Source organism: Nuphar pumila, chromosome 2, assembly GCF_984573655.1.
Source record: "Nuphar pumila chromosome 2, dmNupPumi1.hap1.1, whole genome shotgun sequence".
In the NCBI taxonomy this organism is placed as follows: domain Eukaryota; kingdom Viridiplantae; phylum Streptophyta; class Magnoliopsida; order Nymphaeales; family Nymphaeaceae; genus Nuphar; species Nuphar pumila.
In genome coordinates this window covers 83,563,267-83,587,381 of record NC_143250.1, presented here as the reverse complement: position 1 = coordinate 83,587,381, position 24,115 = coordinate 83,563,267, and the positions used below count along the sequence as shown (strand labels likewise).

Below are 24,115 nucleotides of genomic sequence, written 5' to 3'. Positions count from 1 at the left end.
GAGAGAAAACTACAGAGAAGAAAGAGTACAGCAACAGTACTATGCCTGATGTCATGGAGCAGAAGCTGATTCAAAGCTATCAATGATGATTTTGAGGTAGCAAAAACAACCAACGAAGAGGTAAAAGACTTGATTCACAAAAACTTGGTGGTGGTACCAAAGCCATCAGAGGGGTAAGAAATTGAAATTTCATGAATACCATTTCTCTTTTTCCTTCCGAGTACTTGAAAGTAAGCCAGACTCTTGCTTAATTTCTCAGTTGGGCCAGAAAAATGGAGTTCTCAGATTCTAGGTTCAGATTCTTCCAAACAAATCAGATGGAAGAAACCAGTAACATGACCAATTTCATCACCACCACCAGCAGCGCCCCCGCTGGTGCAGCTCACACGGACTTGGCGACCAGAAAGGAGCACATGTTTGATAAGGTAGTTACACCAAGCGATGTAGGCAAGCTCAACAGACTAGTGATCCCAAAACAGCACGCCGAGAAGTACTTCCCACTGGATACGTCGTCTAATGAGAAAGGCCTCATTCTCAACTTTGAAGATAGCACCGGGAAGCCATGGCGGTTCCGGTATTCTTACTGGAACAGCAGCCAGAGCTACGTGATGACCAAGGGCTGGAGCCGATTCGTCAAGGAGAAGAAGCTCGACGCCGGCGATATAGTGTCGTTCGAGCGCAGCATAGGCCAGTCTGGTGAGAACAGGCTATTTATCAGCTGGAAACGAAGGCCGGATGTGTCACCAGACCGTCCAGCATTTCTCGGCTCGCCCCTATTCTGGCCGATGGGCTCCAGCCAGCCGGTGCCGGTGACATCGGCTCATCCCGGTTACTATGATTACTATAGCCATGGTTTCAGGTACGTCGAGCCACCATCCAACCCAATATTCTACTTGAGATCAAGAACAGGTCTGCAACTGGTTGAGAGGGGAGACGACTCGGTGGTGGCATGTGTTGGCTTGCCGTCGACGGTCCTTGACTCGGTACCAGTGGTTCAAGGCAAGGCTGCAACCAAACGTGTAAGGTTGTTTGGGGTGAACCTTGAGTGTCGGACGGCAATGGAGAGTGAGGAGGAGATGGAGGAGGAAGAGGAGACTGAGGGTAGCACTTGTGGTGGTGGTGATGGTTTGTGTTCAAGTTCAATGCCAAATTGGTTATCACAACAGGCGCCACCTCACCTTCAATTAAGACTTTATGGTGATACCAACTCTCATTTAGCACTGCCGACAAATCCACTGCCAGACTTGCCAAGGAAGGGGAAGCCTCCATCCCTTTCTTTTGATTTGTAGTCATCACTGATCATGTGATCCATGTCATTACTTTCATTAGCATGAATATCAATCTTATTACATTATTCAAGGTATGCGGATATACATGTTTCCTCGGGTAGTTGGGAAGAGTAATATGTATGGCTTCTTCTCCTTGATGTTTTTCCATTCTCCCTTCAGAAAAGAAGAAGAAAAGGAAAAACTATTTCTTTTTTTCTTCTTTTTTATTTCTTCTACATTTTCTTGTATGACACCGCTAACCCTTAATCATGTATAGTGAGTTTTGGATGGAAGTGAAGGGAAGGTTCACATCACGAACTTGCTTGGGCTTTGTGAGTTAATGCTGTTGGATTTTGTGTGCGACACTGTCCACTGCCTCTTGTGTCCTACATGTGATGCTTCCCCCCCCTCCCCCGGCCCTCTGTGGGGTGTAAGTTTTATAGATCTGTGGTATGGTTAAAGGCTGAAATCTGTTTGACTGATAGACAGTTCCCTATGAATTTAACCTTTAATTGCTATTGATTTCAGGTAATATGTTAAAATTTTATCTGCTTTATTTAGTTTTTATTAGGATGGGGTGTCTCTGAATTTCATCTTTTTTTTCTCTGTAATCGCTCAAGCTTGCATTCATTTCCGTAGCATGCTCTTAGAATGACATTAAAGTAAGTTTGGAGTTAAAACCATGCTCTGCAAGATGACGTCATGTCATTGGTTTGCCATTAGTTGAGATATAATAATCAAACGTGATATCCGTAAGTGGTTAATGCACAATCTTGACATCATCTGAAGAATCCTTTCTGTATGTGTAAACTTACTTTTGTCATCATCCGGCTTATCGGCTACTTGTAATATGTATATTGCTAATCTTTCTCTGGACAGTGATATGATGTTAAAAATTTGAATATTATAATGCCATTGGTCACATTAGTCGACTCCCATTGATCATCCGAGCACCAAATGTGAGTAGTTGATGTATTTATTAAGATATCTCGGGTTGGAACTGCTGCAATAATGTTTAATTTATACTTTTAACATGCCATATATAGATATATAAGGTCGCTATAATTCAAAACAATATGAAGATATCGGCCTTGACGAGCAGGAAAGAAACCATTTGCTGTTTCTTTCTGATTCAAACTCTAAAATATCACAGAATGTCTATAATCTTTTGTTATTAAATGTCACAATTCCTCCATATGCGCACCCACCCAAGAAGGTGTAAGAATATTCACGTTCACTTCTTCCAAATATATATATATATATATATATATATATATATATATATATATATATATTCACGTTCACAATAAATTATTTACTTTATGTTAATAATGAAGGTTCTTTCTTGAGACAGACAGCCTAAAGGCTTTATTACATCATCTGAAATGTACTTGCAGCAGTCTTAGATTGGCAATATTATCTTACTCGTTATATAGCTATTATTTTCATGTATCAACTTATTTTATGGGAATTGCTGTGCATATTATCATTGAAACTAGGAGAGGAGGTGGACGGGAAAGGTATGTATATAGAACTTATAATAGTAACCTAAATTAGCATATATATCTATGACGTACACAATTTTTTTGTAAGGAACTACAAAGGTCGATTATGGTTGAAAAGCCTTCTTTCTTATATAGCCTATTTATCTGGAGTAATTAGTTGGGCATTGTTTTTTTGTTTGTCAATTTAATGTAGTTCATTGCTTTCAAGTAGTCTAGTAAATGCATAGTCAAATAATGTATAATTATTTTAACATTTGTACATTAATAAATTTGGCGAATTTGATGGGATCGTACGATGAAAGATTCTGCTGGGAAAAGGCATTCTAATCAGCCTTTCAATGAGATGCTATAATTGTTATATCAAAGACTGGTTATTCTTCTTTTGTACAATTAGTATTGGTTATCAAGGCATGCATGAAGTGAACAATGACTTTATCTATTGTTGGTTTTAGCACATCATTAGTTCTGGCTGATTTAGCGAAAGTCAATATAAACTTTTATAATAGTAATGAAATAGTTACAGGATTCAAGTCTAGAAGAATTACAGAGTGCTACTTAGCTTACACTATAACATGGATCAAGACCCTCACAATGGAAATACCGGATATTCATACTCTGAAACGAAATCTCCATAGATTTTCCTTACATTAATAATGACTGTGAATGTATAACATATTGGGAGAATTACCAAGTAATAATGGAAATTTGTCTATGTCCAATGACTTCTTTGCAAAAGACTTTGCTTAGGTTGTCTTCACTAACTGCACTCCCCAAAAGATATATATTCAGGTTGTTAGTGTCGCTCATGATATTTCATGAAAATTAATGGAAAAACAAAGTGCAAAATGTGCTTTAAAAAATATTAATTTTGGTTACCGTAAACTTTGTGGACTATAATTTCCATTACAATGTGAAATTTCTACGAACTTTCTGTGAAAGTGAAGTTATATGTTTAATACATCTTGAAGTACTCCAGAATGGTATTCTCTTAATGTTGCATGGTTTTGCAAATCAAGGTAAATCCTTAGATGTCACAATCTACATTTCTTGGAATAAAAATTAAATTGTGTTGAACATTTGATATTTATAATATGGGAATGCACAAAACGTCTCATTACATGTGCAATACTTGAAAAAATTGGAATAAAGTGGAGTTCTCTATTAAACTTCACCAAGCATATTTTCGTATCATTGTAATACATTTAACTAAATGCTTTATCTTCTTTTGTTTTCGTCAGGGAAATCTAGAGATAGACTGTCAAAACGAGTAAAACCAACATCAGTAATTTAGGCACTCATTGTGAGATCAAAATGCCAATTTGCATAAAAGAAATAACTCCCAACCTTGGAGGCAAAAAAGGTTTAGCCCTCCCTAAAGTTCATCCACACGCATGCACAATCATGATACATGCACCTAATTTTATAGACAAAGCCACATTATAACTCATGAGAACAGTGGACATCAACATGTATTGTTTGGAATGGAATTGTGATTCCAATTCATTGGCAAAGGCTATATGCAAGTCTTTGTCAAATTGAAGCAAGTAAACTGTCTCTTTCAAGCACTTAATGAAAAATGGAAATATTAGCCATGATGGCTTGTCTTCATTAAGAGTATTATTGTATTAGATGGCCCACGAGAATGGCCAAGAAATTGATTAGATCTTTTTCCTCTTCGCTTTGTGTTACATTTCACTAAAGTACAATTGACACTCATGATAAAATGTATAAGATCATTTCCGGTATCTATTGGAAAGTACTAATGAAAATGATATCAAATCCATAGCGATCTGTTGAATATTTCTATGCTAGCCAATAAATAAACAGTCAAGGTTTTGGTCAATTTGCCTGACAGAAAAGTGTCAAGTAAAACTTTAAAGTTGTTAATGTGCATTTGCTTCTGATTGTAAAGAAAATTCATCAGCAAATTTCTAAGGCGTGCAAATCATTCTTTCCCTTTTTCATATGCTTCTCATGCTTTGACATTAGTGGCCTATTGAGAGAATGCTCTCTAATAACCAATACTGCAACTTCAATAAAGCAAAATGTTTTAAAAGCTTACTAAAGTATACATAAGAAGGTTACTGTTCCTTTTTTATCATAATCATAACTGCATATATAGCACGTTATATTCTGTTCATGAGAATAATAATATTTCATGTCTTTTGAAAAGGATTAGGTGTAACAACCAAATATGGTTTGAGAATCTGTGCTCGAAAAAACTTGCTGTTTGATCACGAAAAGATTGGGATGGGTGCAATAGAAACATAATGTTGGATGTTGCCAACTAAACTACATATAGGACCAAAGCAGCTAGTATTTTGCAAGAGTTTTCTTCCAAAAAACAAAAAAAGAAATCAATCTCACGGCCAGAAGTTTCGTTTTGTTCAGTCTTTTTGCTTTTAGCTAGAATGTTCTGTTATCATTCCTGCTAGCTAGCAGAGAGAAGTGTTAATATTCCCACTGTATGAACGTGAACAAAATCACAGTCTAGAGTTCTTAGGCCATTACTCCATGAACACACAAAGCAACAGCTAGACAGTGGCTCCACATAGTTTCAGATGCACATCCCAATCATCTTAATTATTGGGTGTACTCCCATCCCTCTGATTTTCCAATGCGCAGCCGCAAAGTGTACGTAATTCAACCACTTTTCACCAGTTAAGAAGCATGTGGAACACAGGCGTCAGAGAAAAAAAATATATGTATAGGAACCTAGGTAAATTTTCAGGCATCTAGCATCTCTCTCTCTCTCTCTCTCTCTCTCTCTCTCTCTCTCTAGAAATGGTGTGCCATGGTACTGTTTACAGCAGACTAAAGACCATAATATTTGTGCAGGCATCCATCTCCATCTACTCCTGGACTACATTAAGACAAGGGTATAAGTATCCCAGGGATTTTGCAGAAAATTATGATAATATGTGGATATGAGAGAGAGAGAGAGAGAGTTCTCTCAAAAAAAATTCTCAAAGAGAGAGAGAGAGAGAACATGTTTTGGGTATTTATTGCGTGGTTGATATTTATAGGAAAAGAGAAGGAAGTTCTAAGACAAACTCTGAAATAGGATAAAGAGGCCTTGCCTTCCTTTCTTTCAAGATACCATCTATGTATAGCATCTAGTAAAAAGCGAGCTTCTAGACGTGCCGGTCTGGTTTTTATCTTTCGTCTTTTCCTTTATTGTTTTCCCTTGCCATACATACTTCTGGCCACGCATGAAGAATCGCAGACGGCATGAAAAATCTCTTCTAGCTTGGACCACTCTACCATGCAATCTCTCCCTCTCTCTCTCTCATGAATTATTCAGTGGGATGGCGTGCATGAAATAAAAGTTTAGATTGGAATAAATTTCCATTTTCTCGAAAGTCTTTTAAGACAATAAAATCACGCTTGCACTCTTGCAGCTTCTCTTTTGAAGGTACCAACACGGTTGACTTTCATAAGCTTGTTATATGACATTAAATGCACCAGTGACTAGTGGCTCTAGGCTCGACTGTAAATCGATCCCTTTTTGAACCCACAGATCAGATGGACTCATCTAGCTCGCTAGGCCAAGGTCATGCGTGATACAGATTTTGGTGACCTGTAAGAGTCATGATAGGCTTGGTGGTCACTAGACTAGAGTCTCTAGGCGTGGGAAAAAGTTTGTTGGTACAAAGAGTAGGGGAACTTGGCTGTTTATGAGCCATGCCTGAGCCTTTTGGGGCTCATGGCTTGCGTAGGCCAACAAATACGAGACAGCCGAGTGGCCTATGCTATAACCCAAAGTCCTCGTGAACATATTGAATTGGTTCAACCTGCCAAGTCTTCTCAGACCAGGACTGAGGATCCTCTGCAGCTGACTGGCCTATGCTATAATCCAAGGTCCTCATGAACATATTGAATTGGTCGGACCAGGACCCCACAAAGTAGACTCAACTCTGTTGTGTGGGGATGTTTGATTGCTCGGATAGAATTGTGTAGAACAGACAGCTGTCTAAAAACCACTGGTCGGGCGCAAAGGTGTTCTGGACAAGCTGAGTTTTTGTCTCGAGTGTTTTGCTCTTTATTTATTTATTTATTTGTCCAAGGTGTTCCGGACATAACTGCTTCAGAGGGAGGGGTGAAAAGTTTATGGGTCCCGAAAGATGTGCGGGACGTCGTGTTCCAGGTGTCTCGCACATCCACCATTTGCGTTGGGCTTAGACGGCAGTGACCCGTGGATCAAATGCTCCCTGACAGTCCAACTATGACCACACGTTTATTCCCACACAAATTTTGTACTTAAATCAAGGGAATCTCAAAACGGACAAGCAAAGATTGGCCAGTCAGGTTTTTCATTTTTTATTTTTTCTTCCAAGAGTAGTATTGTTATTCATGTACAGAGAAAAATATAATTTATCTACCAATCTATAAGGTGTGTTTGAGAGATCTTGAGATCCGTATTTGAGATATCCAAGGCTATGGGCGTGTCCTTGGTGACATGAGTGGACCTGTTCGGACACGTGGAGACAGACATTGACACGTATGAATAATATTTTATCATTTTTAATGTTTTAAAGTATTATTTTAACAAAAAATCAGTCTTTTATTGATTACAAAATTAAAAAAATCATGTCTTGTTTTATTTTCCAAAAAAAAACGAAATTGCAAGTCAAACCCTGATCAAGTATCCTCGCGTCCGTGTCTTTGTGACATAGGTCCAAGGTTGTTTTTGGTTTAACACCCTTCCCTTCCGAGCGTCCATTGGACCAGAAAACCATGAACTCAAGCCATATTGGTGATGCCAAATCCGAAGATCTAGGATCATCCATTTGCATGAAAGTTAGATCTGGTGTAAGCCCCATGTTGGATCCTACCGCGAATGGCAAATGCTTGGATCTCTGGGGTCCTCCAAATACGCTCATAAGGTGAGTTGTTATGGCACAGATGTAGGCTCTGCATGTAGTGATGCAAATGGGTCGGATCCAGGACAGAGGTTTTGCAGTATTTGGCTGTTATGGATCCGATCAAGATCTTAATGCTCATGTACTTAGCTGTTCTAGATCCGACCTGTTTGTGCAGAATGTTAGCACCGGAAAAAACAAGTTTTCAAAAGGCTTAGCACCGGAAAAAAAAAATAAAAAGAAAAAAAATTGGGTTGTGGGGACATTGATTTTGAGGGCAGCTTTCCATGCAAAAACAGCCCCCTTGGTTTGTCCAGTGGGGCCCACAGAAACTGGTGAATTTCTGCGCCACACAAACGCCCCCAAAAAGTTAGATGGGACATGGTAAAATTGTTGAAATGCTGGGCTTGTTTTTAGCCTTTTGAAATGTTGTCAGTATCGGTATCGACCCTGAATCGTTTGGCCAACGATTCAAGTGAATCTACCGATTCTCAAATGAATCGTTTTAAATAGGTTAAAAAAATAATTAAAAATATTTTATGTCAATACAGGTGTGAAAACCATTAAAATAATATTAAAAAATAAGTACAAGCATTTTTTACATTTATTAAAAATAGATGATTCACGTTAGTATCGTATCTATTTTCTGCCGATAGGATACGTAGATATTCAGGCCGATACTGACAACATTGCTTTGGAGGGTAGAAATTGTCAGATTAAGCCCATGACTTGGTTTTTTCCAAAGAAAGTGTACAATATAAAAGGTTCTTTCCTTTTCATGGTAGGCAGAGGCATTATTATTGATCGACTAATGGTATTCTATTGCTCATCATGTGAGGACAATTTAGTACACAAATGCTTCGGTTGGAGGGATCGAGTCTCAGCAGAAAAAGCTGATCACCCTGACCTTACAACAGTAACAGTGTGGTTGAGATGGAGGCTGAACCTAAAAGCAGCAACATAACTAATGCACGAGAGAGCGCCATGATTAAGTATTCTCCCTTCAAAGAAGACATACGAAAATTCCAGTGTTTCTGTTGGAGGGATAGACCCAAGGACTCTTGTATGCCCCATCATTTGGTGTTTCAACGGGTCGGGTTTGGTTCAGACCCAGGTACAACCAGACTTGGGATTGATTTTTGGGTATGGTATCAGGTTCGGACCCGAGTCTAATCGGGTCCACTAGAAGAGAAACTGTAATACCGTAATTTTTATAACTCAAAAAATGGTGTTTTTTTTCTAAATGCTTTTAAAAATCTTTAACAAATAGCAGTGAAAAAACTCATATGGTCTAAAAGTTGGTGTGCTACTTTTCGAATTCATGAATAAATATACGATTGTTGAAACTTAAAATAAATAGATTTCATCTTGTATAAAATAAATCAATGTCCACAATCATGCAAAATATTAATTAAATTATTCATTGCCATAAAAATCAAATAATAAATTAGAGTCTGAAAATCTTATAAATGTAAAGGAAAGGTAGACTCTATTCCTATCGCAATCTCCCACCTTCGCATTTAAGTTATTTCTTATTACCTGAAAAATGTTAAACCATATAGAGTCAGACAAAACATGTCTCAGTAGAGTGAAATATGCTAAGCTTATAAGACAGAAATTCAAAGCTGGAATTTCAATAAAAATTTTATAGTTTAGTATTTGAAATTAACTGAAATAATTACACAACTAATCTTGCATGTTCAAAATTTACAAATTTAACAAGGAAGCATTAATTCATATATTTAAGAAATAAAATGCATGAGCAGTTAATATGCATGACTTACCATGTGCAGAAATCCTTTAATGCATGCATATATTCTTATCTTTAATTATATTTTCTTTTTTATATGATTCATGCAATGCCTAACTAATGCACATACATCTTAAGTTATCACTTCTTAGCCCTGCTGATACGACACAAGCTTATATTTTTATATCAGAACCATAACTCAGGATGTGTTTTATATACAGGGGTGACTTTAGCCTAGCTAGGTCCATTCACCAAGACGGGGTGAAAAACGTTAATACGAGAGAGATTCCCAACACCTTTCAACCCGATGCACCAATTTTTCTCATAAGTACCTTGCCCTATCCGCTAGAGTCTAATGCAAAGCTTTTTTCATAAAATCGTGGAAGGGGAGGAGCAACTTTTCGTGCTCGAATCATACTTGCCCTACAAAGTTTTGTACCACCTGCCACTCTCCTAGCCAATATTTTAAGTTTTAATGTCACATGATTACTTGATTACATACTTATTTTTTTCATGCAACATCAAAATTTGATCCACTTTATGGACCATGAATGCATTCTTATAAAGCATTGGAAAATTTTCTTAATCATACTTGTAACGTAAACTTGAGCATACGCGTAAATAAAAATCTTATTCATTTTCATACTTCAGCGAACACATATGCATGTACATGGCCAATGCAATAAAGAATATGAATATGAGCATCCATCTTAGTGAAAAATTTATATCATCATCATAACATGAGCATACTTGCAGCCAACACATATTTAGAATTTAAAACATAAACTTGCATTCATTGGACCCTTTGATCCTTGATCTTAATGTGTAAGCTTTATTAACAATTCAGGTCATAGGCATATTCATATAAGCTTTTGTATAGTATCAGACCTGCATACTTATTCACATATTATATGCTATTCAAAACCAAAAAATTTACTTAAAAATATGTGAACTATGCATAGGTCGATCCTCGGTCCAAAGATCGATCTTGATTTACGAAACCAATAACTCTGCCAGACTGCTACATGACTCACAAAAAAATTTATGTTTAGTGAATAGAACTGATATTTTCACAGTATAAAAAAATTTTCATTAGCTTTCCGTAGCTGCAAATCGCTCATAAAAATTATTCTGTACGAGGGAGTTATGGATATTTTACTGCAGACATGCCATATTTTGTTCCGACTATCACAAATATGTGCTCAGTCCATGAACAGAGCCCAAAATTTCACACTAGATGCAAAATTTTATTACCTTTCCAACGCAATAAATTGTTTGTCAAGACTCTTCCGAACAAGGGAGATATAAACATTTTACTGGTCAAAGGTCTGGCCGAAAAACTGAAATTCTGGATCTAAGCATTCGGTTTGGACTAAACCGAGTCACCCAAATCCGTACATCCATGATTTTCTTGCATATTTTAAATAAAAACCAAAATAAAATACACAGGTAGATCTGACATATTCTATCTGAGATAAATTATATTTTTTCTCACCTTTTAGCCAGAAAAACCTGCCCATCTCGCATATGCTTTATTTTCTCAAGAATAATTTTGGCAAAATAAATAATAAATTAACTAAAACATGCAATATACATGAAATAAAAATTCAAAAAAATCTACAAAAATTATAGAATATCTACCTAATCATAATCTATCAAAAACCATCAAATACTGCATGAATCTAACCACTAAATCTACATTCTTTCTAAATTTATTATTTTTTTTAAAAACCCGATATTGCCAAAATCGCAATATCTCAAGATTTCTACCATAGAAATTCACAAAAAAATTATATAAGGTCTACACCAATATATCCTATCAATACAAGTTGATACATGCAAGAAATTCATAGCATAATTCAAGTATTTATAAATTTTACATATTTCTTTTCTCAGAAACCATTTTTTTATGAAAAACCTGATTTCAAAGAAGATTTTCTTTTGAGGAAAACATTCTTGGATCTTTAGATCTGAGTCAAACACATGGTTAGTAGGGTATGTTCATGGTCTAAACTCATGAAAAGTCATTAAAATCCATGCTAAAAACTCTGTTTTTGCAAGAAAAGCATAAATCACCTACCTCTTATCGCAAAAATGTTTTTCGGCGGATCCGATGGTTCTTTGTGCATGATCTGACCGATCTGCACTTTCTACCAACTAGAAAATGGCCTTAGATACCCTTTGGAATCACGTGAAGGCCTTTTTTGAACCTAAGAAAGAAGAAGAAAAGCTTTAAGGGGCATGGAAAAGAGAAAAAGAAAAAAAGAAAAAAGAGAAAACTAACCTTATTAGTCTTTCTCATGAGGGTCTCTATTTATAGATGGGCTTAGACAATAGTCTCATCTCTAATATAAGGAGTTAATATTTATTAATTTTTTTTATTAATAAAATAAAAAATTTAATTATGAGACCTAATTAATTAAAATTTAAAATTACTTAAGCTCTAAAAGAAAAGTAGAGACTTTTTACCCTGCATTGGGCTCTAGTGACATGGTAATCTTTCGGGAGGTTTACAGACCAAAAGACTCATCAGAATTGGATGTTTAAATAGTTGATTTGATAGCCCTCAAAGCGTAGATCATTGTGGTAGTCTTATATTTAATCATACGTATACAGATTGGCAAGAAAATTTAGTCGATATCAAAAAATGTTATTTTTTGACCTATAATTAGGCATAAATTTTTATCACTGATAAAATGCTCAAATCAATACCAAATTGGGCATGTAAATAGTTGATTTTGATGCCCTCAAAATGAGAAACGCCAAGGTCAACTCCGATTTAATATATGAGCCACTTATCAGCTTAAATTTTTTGTCAAAACAATAATAACATTTTTTCAGAGCGTCCAACTCTATGGGTCAAATACAATGATATATGATTCATGTTATCCTGAGTTATATCCAATATAATATATCCTTTAATTTCTCTAAATGTTATGGATTATATTCAACTTAATTGAATTTAATTTAAATATCATTAGTTAAATTAACTGGCTACTTTATATTTTTAAGCTTATTTCTTATAAAAATTATTATTTATCTATTGGAAATGTCTTAAAGAATCACATGTATGACTTTTGAACTAAATTTAAAATCATAAATTTAATTTCAACAAAAATATAGTTTATTATATTTTTTTAAACCTTAATTTAGCACTCAATTAAGTCTTAATTTAGATTTTAATCAAACTCAAATCTAATAATAATATTTTAGATATATTTATTAAATTCGAATTCAATTCCAAAATCCATAATCTAAAAATATACAAATCATTTACTTTCTTGTTTAGTCCACATATTTTAGCTTTTTCAATTATTCTTAAATTAATTTTCATAACTTGAGATAAAGGTTCATAATTAATCAAAACCCAAAAAATTAAGAAAATCTAGAATTTTAAGAAAATAAAAAATATCAAGAAAATCAAGAATTCACGATTATAGTAATGAATGCACCAATAATTCACCATTTGTTCATTTTAATTATCAAGAAAATTTTTTGGGTTTTACATCCTACTCGCCTTAAAAAAGAATTTCATCCCCGAAATTCAATATAAGAATCAAACAAAAGAACTACTAAAATATAGTTTATCAGCTTAGATATAATTGCATAAGAAAGGTACATTAAAGTCTTATTGACCATCTGAGTGTACATCATATGCACATGTTTCTCAAGCAAACAAGATATACGAGTCCAAACTATTTATATCTCATTTAAGTATGTCTTTAGAATCAATTAGAATAATATATTTGTAGAACAATGCAAAAAGAGTCATGTATTACACCTACGATTCACATAAACATCATAATCATATCTTATCATATGTCTAACTCATTAATCTTGGTGCAATATGAAATATAATCACTGATAATATTCAATACATGTCAAAAATATTTTAAAATCATAAGTTTCTAACACGTTGCTCATTAAAAACAAGTATAAGTTGCTAAAACAAATTTGAATATCTAGAAACCCGATTTTATAAAATTTATTGAGAATAGCAAAACATTGATAAAATCATGGTAATTTTAACATCGTTACCTATACTTGTCAAGAATACAACCCAATAAACTGTTTAAAAAAATAATAAATACATAAATAATTAAAAAAAAAATTACGAAACCCTATTCTGATAGAGTTTTGGTTTAGAATCTGTAATTTGCAGGATTTTAATCAGATTAAGGTATTTCTTGAATTTTTTCTAAAATGTTTTTAATAAAACCTATTTTACACAATTTTATATTATGTATTAAGATTCATCCAAAAATTTTATAAAATATTTAGAGTTGTTTTTCATAGGGGTTTATAATATTTATCAAAGATGGGTCAAAATTATCCTTTAAACAGAGATAAAAATCGAGGCTCTATTAAAATAGGCATATCAGCATCAATACAGATTTAAAATGAGTCAAACAAGATTTTAAATTCAAGATCAAGATGTGTAGATGATCTTAGTATTTTTATTTGGTTTTTTTGGAGTGGTATTCGTAGAGTTATCGATTTGTTTCTGAAACTGGTTGGAAAAAATTTATCAGACATTATAGCTTTAGGTTTCTCGGAAAATGATTTTATAAAAGCCCTTTTAAGTTTATAAAACCTTTAGAATCTGATTATTTTTTATTTAATCTAATTTAATATAGGTTAATACATGATTAATATCATAAATAATCATATTATGATTAGATCTAATACAAAATAATAACAAAGCCCTAATTTTGCATGTTTCTCAAAATCGTTTTTAGGAAAAACTCATTATTTATATTTTTTGATTCAAGAAATGGTTTCTTTCACCAAGAAAACATGTAGAACAGATAAAAAATACATAAAAAATTAGTAAAAATTAAAATACTTCAATCATACATGCTCCAAGGGTGTAAAAACATCGGCTATATAAATCTTACAATCATCAACAAAGGAAATAATTTTTAAGCATAACATATCATCAAACTAAACTAAAATAGAACATACTTATAGCAATGGTGGTCGGTTGGATGAGCTTCAATTCATTCTTTCCTTATGCTTTGATACCATTTTGTAATACCCCAATTTTTATAACCCAAAAAATGATGGATTTTTTTTTTAAATGCTTTTAAAAATCTTTAACAAATAGCAGCGGAAAAACTCATAGTGTCTAAAAGTTGGTGTGCTACTTTTTGAATTCATGCATAATCATACAATTGTGGGAACTTAAAATAAATAAATTTTATCTTGCATAAAATAAATCAATGTCCACAATCATGCAAAATATTAATTAAATTGTCCATTGCCATAAAAATCAAATAATAAATCAGAGTCTAAAAATCTTACAAATGTGAAGAAAAGGTAGACTCAGTTCCTGTCGCAACCTCCCAGCTTTGCATGTAAATTATTCCTTATTACCTGAAAAATGTTAAACCATATAGGGTCATACAAAACATGTCTCAATAGAATAAAATATGCTAAGCCTGTAAGACAGAAATTCAAAGTAGGAATTTCAATAGAAATTTTATAGTTTAGCATTTAGAATTAACTGAAACAATTACACAACTAATCATGCATGTTCAAAATTTATAAATTTAATAAGAGAACATCAATTCATACATTCAAAAAATAAAATATATTAGCAGTTAATATGCATGGCTTACCATGTGCAGAAGCCTTTCAATGTGTGCATATATTCTTATCTTTAATTATATTTTTTTTCTTATATGATGCATGCAATGCCTAACTAATGCACATACATCTTAAGTTTTTACTTCTTAGCCCTGCTGATACAACACATGCTTATATTCTCATATCAGAACCATGGCACATGACGTGTTTTACATATAAGGGTGGCTTTAGCTTGGCTAGGTCCATTCACCAGGACGGGGTGAGGGACGTTAATACGAGAGAGATTCTTAACACCTTTCAACCTGATGCACCAGTTTTTCTCATGGGTACATTGCCCCTTGCGCTTGAGTCTAATGCAAAGATTTCCCAATAAAATTATGGGAGGGAAGGAGCAACCTTCCGTGCACGAATCATACTTGCCCCATGAAGTTTTGTACTACCTGTCACTCTTTCAGTAAATATCTTAGGTTTTAATGTCACATGATTACTTGATTACATTCTTATTTTTTTCATGCAACATCAAACTTGAGCCACTTTATGGGTCATGAATGCATTCCTATAAAGCATTGAAAATTTCACTTAATCATACTTGTAACATAAACTTGAGCATATGCGTAAATAAAAATCTTATTCTTTTTCATACTTCTGCTAATACATATGCATGTACATGACCAATACAATAAAGAATATGAATATGAGCATTCATCTCAATGAAACATTTATATCATCATCATAACATGAGCATACTTTCAGGCAACACATATTCAAAATTTAAAACATAAACTTGCATTCATTGGACACTTTGATCCTTCATCTTAATGTGTAGGTTTTATTAACAATTCAGGTCATAGGCATATTCATATAAGCTTTTGCATAGGATCAGACCTGCATACTTATTCACATATTGTATGCTATTCAAAACGAAGAAATTTACTCAAAAATATGTGAACTATGCATAGGTCGACCCTCGGTCTAAAGACTGATCTTGATTTACGAAACCAATAATTGTGCCAGACTGCTATAGGGTTCACAGAAAATTTTATGTTTAGTGAATAGAGCTAATATTTCTATACTATAAAGAAAATTTAGTTAGCTTTCCGTAGCTACAAACCATTCATGAAAATTCTTCTCTATGAGGGAGTTATGAACGTTTTACTATGGACATACCATATTTTGTTCTGACTATCACAGGATTGTGCTCATTCCATGCACAGAGCCCAAAATTTTATAATAGATACAAAATTTTGTTAGCTTTCTAACGTAATAACTGTTTATTAAAACTTTTTTGGACGAGGGAGATACGAACATTTTACTAGTTGAAGGTCTGGATGAAAAACTGGAATTTTGGATCTATGCATTCGGGTTGGACCAAACTGAGTCACCTGAATCCGTACACACGTGATTTTTCTTGCATATTTAAAATAAAAACCAGAATAAAATATACAGGTAGATCTGACATATTCTATCTAAGATAAATTATATTTTTTCTTAGCCTTTTGACCAGAAAAATATGCCCATCTCGCATATGTTTTATTTCTCAAGAATAATTTTGGCAAAATACACAATAAATTAACTAAAACATGCAATATACATGAAATAAAAGTTCAAAAAAATCTATAAAAATCAAAGAATATCTACCTAATCATAATTTATCAAAAACCATCAAATATTGCATGAATATAACCACAAAATCTGTACTCTTTCTAAATTTACTGATTTCTTTTCTAAAAAACCTGATATTTCCAAAATCGCATTATCTTAAGATTTCTACAATAGAAATTCACAAAAATTTTACAGAAGGTCTACAAAAATATATCCTACTAATACAAATGGATACTTGTAAGAAAATCATAGCATAATTCAAGTATTTACAAATTTTATAAATTTCTTTTCTGAGAAATCATTTTTTTATGAAAAAACTGATTTCAAAGAGAGTTTTCTTTTGGAAAAAATATTCTTTTTCCGTGGATCTTTAAATCTGAGTCAAACCCATGGTTAGAAGGGTTTGTTCATGGTCTAAACTCATGAAAAGTTATTAAAATCTATGTCAGTAACATCGTTCTTGCAAGAAAAGCATAAATCACCTACCTCTTGTCGCAAAAACATTTTTTTTAGGATCTGACGATTCTTTTTGCATGATCTGACTGATTCGCACCTTCTACCATCTAGAGAAAGCACTTAGACACCCTCTCTAATTATGTGAAGTTTTTTTTTGAACCCAAGAAAGAAAAAGAAAAGCCCTAAGGGGAGTGGGAAAGAGAGAAAGAAAGAAGAGAAAACTAACCTTATTAATCATTCTCATAAGGGCCTCTATTTATACATGGGCTTAGACAAGAGTCTCATCTCTAATATAAGAAGATAATATTTATTATTTTTTTATTAATAAAATTAAAAAATGAATTATGAGACCTAATTAATTAAGCTATAAAAGAAAAGTAAGACCTTTTTACCCTATCTTGGGCTCTAGTGACACAATAACCTTTCGAAAGGCGTACAAACCCAAAGACTCATTAGAATTGAACGTTTAAATAGTTGATTTAATAGCCCTCAAAATGTAGATCATTGTGATGGTCTTAAAATTAATCGTACACATACGGATTGGCAAAAAAAATTAGTCAATATCGAAAAACATTAATTTTTGACCTACAATTAGGCATGAACTTCCATCACTGATAAAATGATCAAATCAATACCAATTTGGACATATAAATAGACAATTTCGATGCCCTCAAAATGAGAAACATCAAGGTCAACTCTGATTTAATATATGAGTCATTTATCAACTGAATTTTTTGTCAAAACAATAATAGCATTTTTTCAGAGCATCCAACTCTATGGGTCAAATCCAATGATAAATGATTCATGATATCTTGAGTTATATCCAATATAATTTATCCTTTAATTGCTCTAAATGTTATGGATTATATTCAACTTAATTAGGTTTGATTTAAATATCATTAGTTAAATTAACTGGCTAATTTATATTTTTAAGCTTCTTTCTTGTAAAAAATATTATTTATTTATTATAAATACCCTAAAGAATCACATGTATGACTTTTGAACTAAATTTAAATTCATAGATTTATTTCAATAAAAATATAATTTATTATATTTTTTCAACCTTAATTTAACACTCAATTAAGTCTTAATTTAGATTTGTAATTTAGATTTGAATCAAACTTAAATCTAATAATAATATTTTATATATGTTTATTAAATTCAAATTCAATTTCAAAATCCATAATCTAAAAATATACAAATCATTTACTTTATTGTTTAGTCCACATATTTTAGCTTTTTTAATTATTCTTGAAATAATTTTCATAACTTGAGATAAGGGTTCATAATTAATCGAAATCAAGAATATCAAGAAAATAAAAAATTTCAAGAAAATCAGAGATATCAAGAAAATCAAAGATATCAAGAAAATCAAAGATATCAAGAAAATCAAGAATTCATGATTATAGTCATGAATACACCAATAATTCATCATTTATTGATTTTAATTATCAATAAAAAATCTTGGGTTTTATAGAAACCATACCCGGACCCGATAAGAACTACATCAACCAGACCCAGTCCATACCCGGTAAAATAATATTTTTTATCATTGTTACATTAAACTTGGTTCAGGCCTGGGTCTACTATAAAATTTTACAAACTATATCTGAATCCATGTATTAATTGGACCTTCGGGTCCGGACTCGGGTCTTATTATTTATCATTATACCCAGACCCTATAGGGTTTGGTCCAGGTAGGGTTCGGGTAAACCAGATCCAATTGACACTGGTGCCCACCATCCATAAATTTACATAGTATGTCCCCTTCCATATAAACGGAAAACTTTGGCTTCACATGAATTATAGCCAAGCTCATAAATTTGAATTTTGGATGTTTCTACTAGCTTCACTTATTAGTATAAGAAAATGTGGTGCCCTGCTTGTAAGGATGGTTGTAAACAATAACGACTTTTAATTAACTTGAGAAAATCTTAACTAGGGTATGGGCACAAACCATGCAAGAATGGAGATTTTAAAGTGTTTTTTTTTTTACTTTTTTCTAAAATCTGATAATACAGAAGTGATCTACATGTTTCATTTTATGGAGATTCAATATTAGATTAGCCAATTTTGACACATGATTAGGTTTTTATAGGGTTTGAAAATCAATGACTCTAAATTATTATAAATATTTAAGGCTTAAAAATCATATTTTATATTAAAAAATATTGTCTAAGTGTCCATTTTAACAAATGGACCATGCTAAATACACCCATAGGGTCTTATTTACCAAAAAAAATGTCCATGTGCAGTTTGCACCTATGCCACTCTGCATATGTTTCCAATCCAAAAAAATTGTCTTGGGAAACCCTTGAGCTATGTCACAGGGATACTCCAACATACACCAATGACATGTCCATTTAGGGTACGTTTGATGGCGCATCCCTCACGTCGCGTAGGACGAAAAGGCCAAAAAGACCACATTTTTTTGGCAAACATTGGACGCGGCGGACACACGGAATTTCATCTGCCGCATCCATAAAAGCATGTTAAAATCGTTCCACCCCCACCCTTGTTAAGAAAATAACAAGGACAGGAGGAACAAATTTAAAAAAAAAAACTTTCTCGACGGGCGTGCCTGACCCTCTCTCTATGCAGCAGGCGGAGGCCATGATGGCTGTGGCGGTTTGTCATCGACGTCAGGCGGTGGCGGTGGCTCTGAGTAGCTGCTAAGTTTTTCAGGTGCTGAGGTTTTGAGATTCTATGTGTAATTTGACGTATTGGGTTGGGAAGATAATTGCAATGTGAAGGCAATTAGGAGGAAGACTACCAGGACGGGCCGTATGCGTTACCTGCGTCACAAGCCTCATCGGTTCAAAAGCAATTTTAGAGAAGGTAAACTTTATTGAATCTTCTGAATTGTTGTTGTTTTGTGTTTTTACATGAGAAATACAATTTTTCTGATTAGATTCTACTTTCGTTCGTTGATTAAGGAACCCAAGCAGAACCAAGGAAGAGGGAAAATGCGACATCATCTTAGTGCGGAACGATTTTGTTTGAGAAACAACAGAAATCTGGGATGTTATTCTCAATTTGTATTTCTTTTTTGTGCTCTTCTCTTTACATTTATGGACAAAATGGTGTGAGTTTTGTAAAAAGGACTTTTAAAACAATTTTTTTAATGAAAACAAGTGTGAAAGTCAGACACCAAATAATAAAAACTGGCTCACACGAGTGGTGAAGTCTGGGTCGATCTCAGGAAATGAAAAATACTTTGTATTCAAACACTCAAGCTAAACTACTCTTTATTGCCAAAATAAAAAGAATTAATTCAATAATTAACTAACTAAGGGAGTACGACCCTACGTAGAGGGCTCAAACAAAATAAATAAATAGTTTATTATAGACTCAATTAAATGAATAAATATCAGAAATTAAACCCTAATCTAAAAAGAAAAGAGAAAGCTTCAGTGCTTCGAGTCTTCTTGTCCTTTTTTTATTGCGTTGCTTCTCGTGATTCTTCCCTCTGTGTACCCTTTAGGTACTTAGGTTGAACACTTTCGTATGGTTTGCTAAAGAACTCTCTGAGGGTTCCCTGAGGGCACTTCTGAGGGCTTGAGGGGACCTTAGAGGGTACTTTGAGGGCAAAAAAAGGGCTCTACTGCACGTTCCAATGCTTCCCTGCAAAACACAAAAACAAAACAAACAACAGAAACAAAAATCTACAAGAAATCAAAGGTGAAAATGAAGAAAAATCATAAAAACATAAACTAATTAATATGAACTAAACTACTAACATGAACTAACTAATACCAAGCTTGTAACAACCTAACACTAAAAGACAAAATAATAAAACTACCTAACTAACAACTCAAAGAACTAAATTGCAACAAACCATGATTAACTAATGCAATAATTCAAGAAACTAAAATACTCTAAAGAAATCAAGAAAGCACTCAGCTAAGCTAAGCTAATTAATTAACATTAACAAGTTGATAAAGGAAAACAATTAGCAAGACTAGAAAAAAAGCGGCTAAATAAAACCATGCTACTCAGTTAATTTGAATCATCAACTAAGGCTAATGCTAACTATATGCAAGATGGATAATAAAATGAAGCCTAGATTAGCTGGATGTGAATCACACAACATGCTGGACTTAATACCCACTAAAAGACAAAATTATGCAATTAAGTAATCTAACCTATGCATGAGAAAAAAAAGAATAAAAATATGAACTACTATTAAATCTAAAACTCAGCCAACATGAATTAACGTGATTTGAACTAACTATTAATCTAAGAAATTTATGTACATCAGCACGAATTGACATGAATTAACAAACTCAACTAAATCTAGACCTTAGCTAAAGTAGAGCATGTTTTAAGAAAGTAGTCTAAACTAATAAAACTGATGGTAAAAAAAAATCTCTAAACAAGACTAAATCGGTTAAGCCAATGGAATTGATAAAACATAAATTCTGGGAACAACCCGACTCTAATTTCATCTAACTACTAAATGAAAACTTTCTAAAGAAAAGAAAAAATAACTGATAAAAGAAAGCAATCAAAATTTATTCTAAACTATTCAAAAACGATAATCAGGTAGTTCAGTTAGAAAAAAATCCACTTAATCTACCACATCAATCTAACCTAAATCTATTGACATCAAATAAAGAAAAAGAATTAATTTACGGACTCTAATTATAGAATTAATCATGAAATAGTAACTAATTAAACCAACTAAAAAAATGATGATGAGTAAATTGGCCAACACTAGCTCTATATTAAACCGCTGATTACTAGATAACAGCCTAATAGCTAACTTAGCATTGAAGGTAACGATTCTGGAACTAGAGTTTGAATTAACTAAACTAACCTAATATTAACTTCAAACAAAAGGAAATCAAATCTATTTAACGACAAGAATAAAATTCCAGAAAACGATAAAGGCTAATCGGCTAACAAGAAACACTTACATGATAAAAAAAAATTATGAAAATATGATTCTGACTATCCTACACTAAATTTAATTTAGAACTAATCTAACATTGATCAAGAACTAATAGAAAGATAAAAAACCTATGTTAAACCTATCAATCTATCTAAATCAAGATTACCGAATATTTAAATCAAGAAACGGCCATACTATAAAAAAACAAAATATATTTTTGTTCTTTTTATTTATTTAGATGCAATAAAACTAATCTAAGCTACGTTAGTATTCAAAAGATGCGATGATTTACTAAAAATATATGCTATGCAATGCTTTATGCGATGCAAAACCTAAAACTACGGTGAAAAAGAAAGAGAAAGAAATGACCTGTCACAGATCGCCTCTGATAGAAGGGTTGAGAAAAGAAAGTGGTTGATCCCAACTGCATACACGCCTTTCCGATGAAGAAGGTAAGAAAACCTGATGAAAACGGGGTTTAGAGGATCGATGAAATAAAGAATAAGAAGAGGAAGAATAAGGAGAAATAGAAGGAGAAAAGAAATTGGCCAAGAATGAAGAAGAAGGGAAGATGGAGGCAAGAGGTCTGCTGGAAAAAAAATTCCTGCCCTCAAAACTACTATTTATAAGCTTAATTAGGTTAAAAACAAAGTTTTCAAAAGGAGTCCAAAATATTTTTCAATTTTCAAAATAGGTCCCCTCTTAAAAATGTTTTTTTCAAAGGAGTATTTTCTAAAACTAATTTAAAGTAATAAAGTAATTCCTAATCTAACTAAATTATGAATTAGAAAAAATCTATCTAATAAAAATACCAAAAAAACATAGGGCAGAATCGAAAAATATATATTTTTTTTTCGAAAATTAGGTTTCGAAGCAATTTCTCAAAAACAATGATAAAGATGGGTTTTTAATATGATTTTACACTGGATCATGCATAGAATAAGATGAGTAAACATGTAAAATGTATGCATGATCAGATATCCCCATGCTTATCGTTTGCTAGTCCTCGAGCAAACTGAAATAAAAAGTAAAATATACTAACTAATCAAGACAAAAACCTAACTCACTTTCGTAGGAATCATGGTTGCATTTAGCATATTGAGATCATTGCAAAATTTTCCCTCTTTTCCTTTTCCTCTTCTTTCTCTTTCCTTTCTAGCCTTTTTTTCCTTTTTGAAGGGGAATAAAAGAAAGAAATAACAGAGAAGATAAAAGAAAGAAAGAAGAGAGGAACTCTTTTGCAAGGTCTCACTTGACCTTTATTTGAAAAGATTTTTGAAATTACTTGCCTCCATTTTTGAAAATTTATGGAAAAAGATGGAGAGACAGGATTCGCTCGTCGATACGAGGTTCAACTGTTCCTGGCGCCTTTACCAGGGGTAATTAAACCAAGGATCAAATTTATGCCTTTTGCTTTGCCTAAATTTGTCTAAATGATTATTCAAAAAGTCTTAAATGCACAAAGAATCATGCTTATGAAATGAAAAATGCAAAGATGTACGCTTTTGAAAAGAATAATTCAGAGATTTTGGGATTTTTTCAAGTGATTTTGAAATAAGTTTTGAAATTAAGACTGAATTAGAGAAAATCGATTTTGAGACTCAGAGTCAATTTCAAAACTTGATTTTGAATTTCAAAGTGAATTGAATTTGATAATCAAACTCAGAATTTAGATAGAACTTGGAGGTTTTGGAGTTTGAAAATGGAAATAGTGAATAAAACTTGAATTCAAACTTGAAATTTGAAATCAGAAGGAAATTTCAAAGTTGAATTGAACTTTGAAATTAGAATATTGAATGGATTTTGAAATTGAATTTTGAACTTGGAAATAAATTTAGAAATTGGAATTAGAAATAGACTTCAAAATTAAGATTGAAATTTAGAATGAGAATAGGATTTTGAATTTGAAATCAGGAATGAATTTGAAAATTGGAATTTTGAAATAAGATAGAGAATAACAGATAAATTTGAATTTGTAAATAAAAGTTGAAAATGATTTTAGAAATGAGAAATACATTTGAAAATTTATCTCAGAATCACTTGGAATTTGGAAAAAAATGATTTGAAATGCAATTCCATCTTAAATGATGAATGCTTTGAAAGAATTTAAAGATTGGAATTTAAAAGCATATTTCATTCTTTAATAAAATTAAAATAAGATTAGAATTATAATATATTCATGACTATGG

The 24,115-nt window shown here is 32.8% G+C and overlaps 1 protein-coding gene across 1 annotated transcript; it reads left to right on the top strand.

Annotated features, from left to right (window-relative positions):
• The first annotated feature begins 272 nt into the window (after positions 1–272).
• Positions 273–1,289, top strand: LOC149845880 (B3 domain-containing protein Os03g0120900-like). Its single transcript, XM_089989629.1, has one exon. It carries the CDS (start codon positions 273–275, stop codon positions 1,287–1,289), a length of 1,017 nt encoding a protein of 338 aa, XP_089845755.1.
• The last annotated feature ends 22,826 nt before the right edge of the window (positions 1,290–24,115 follow it).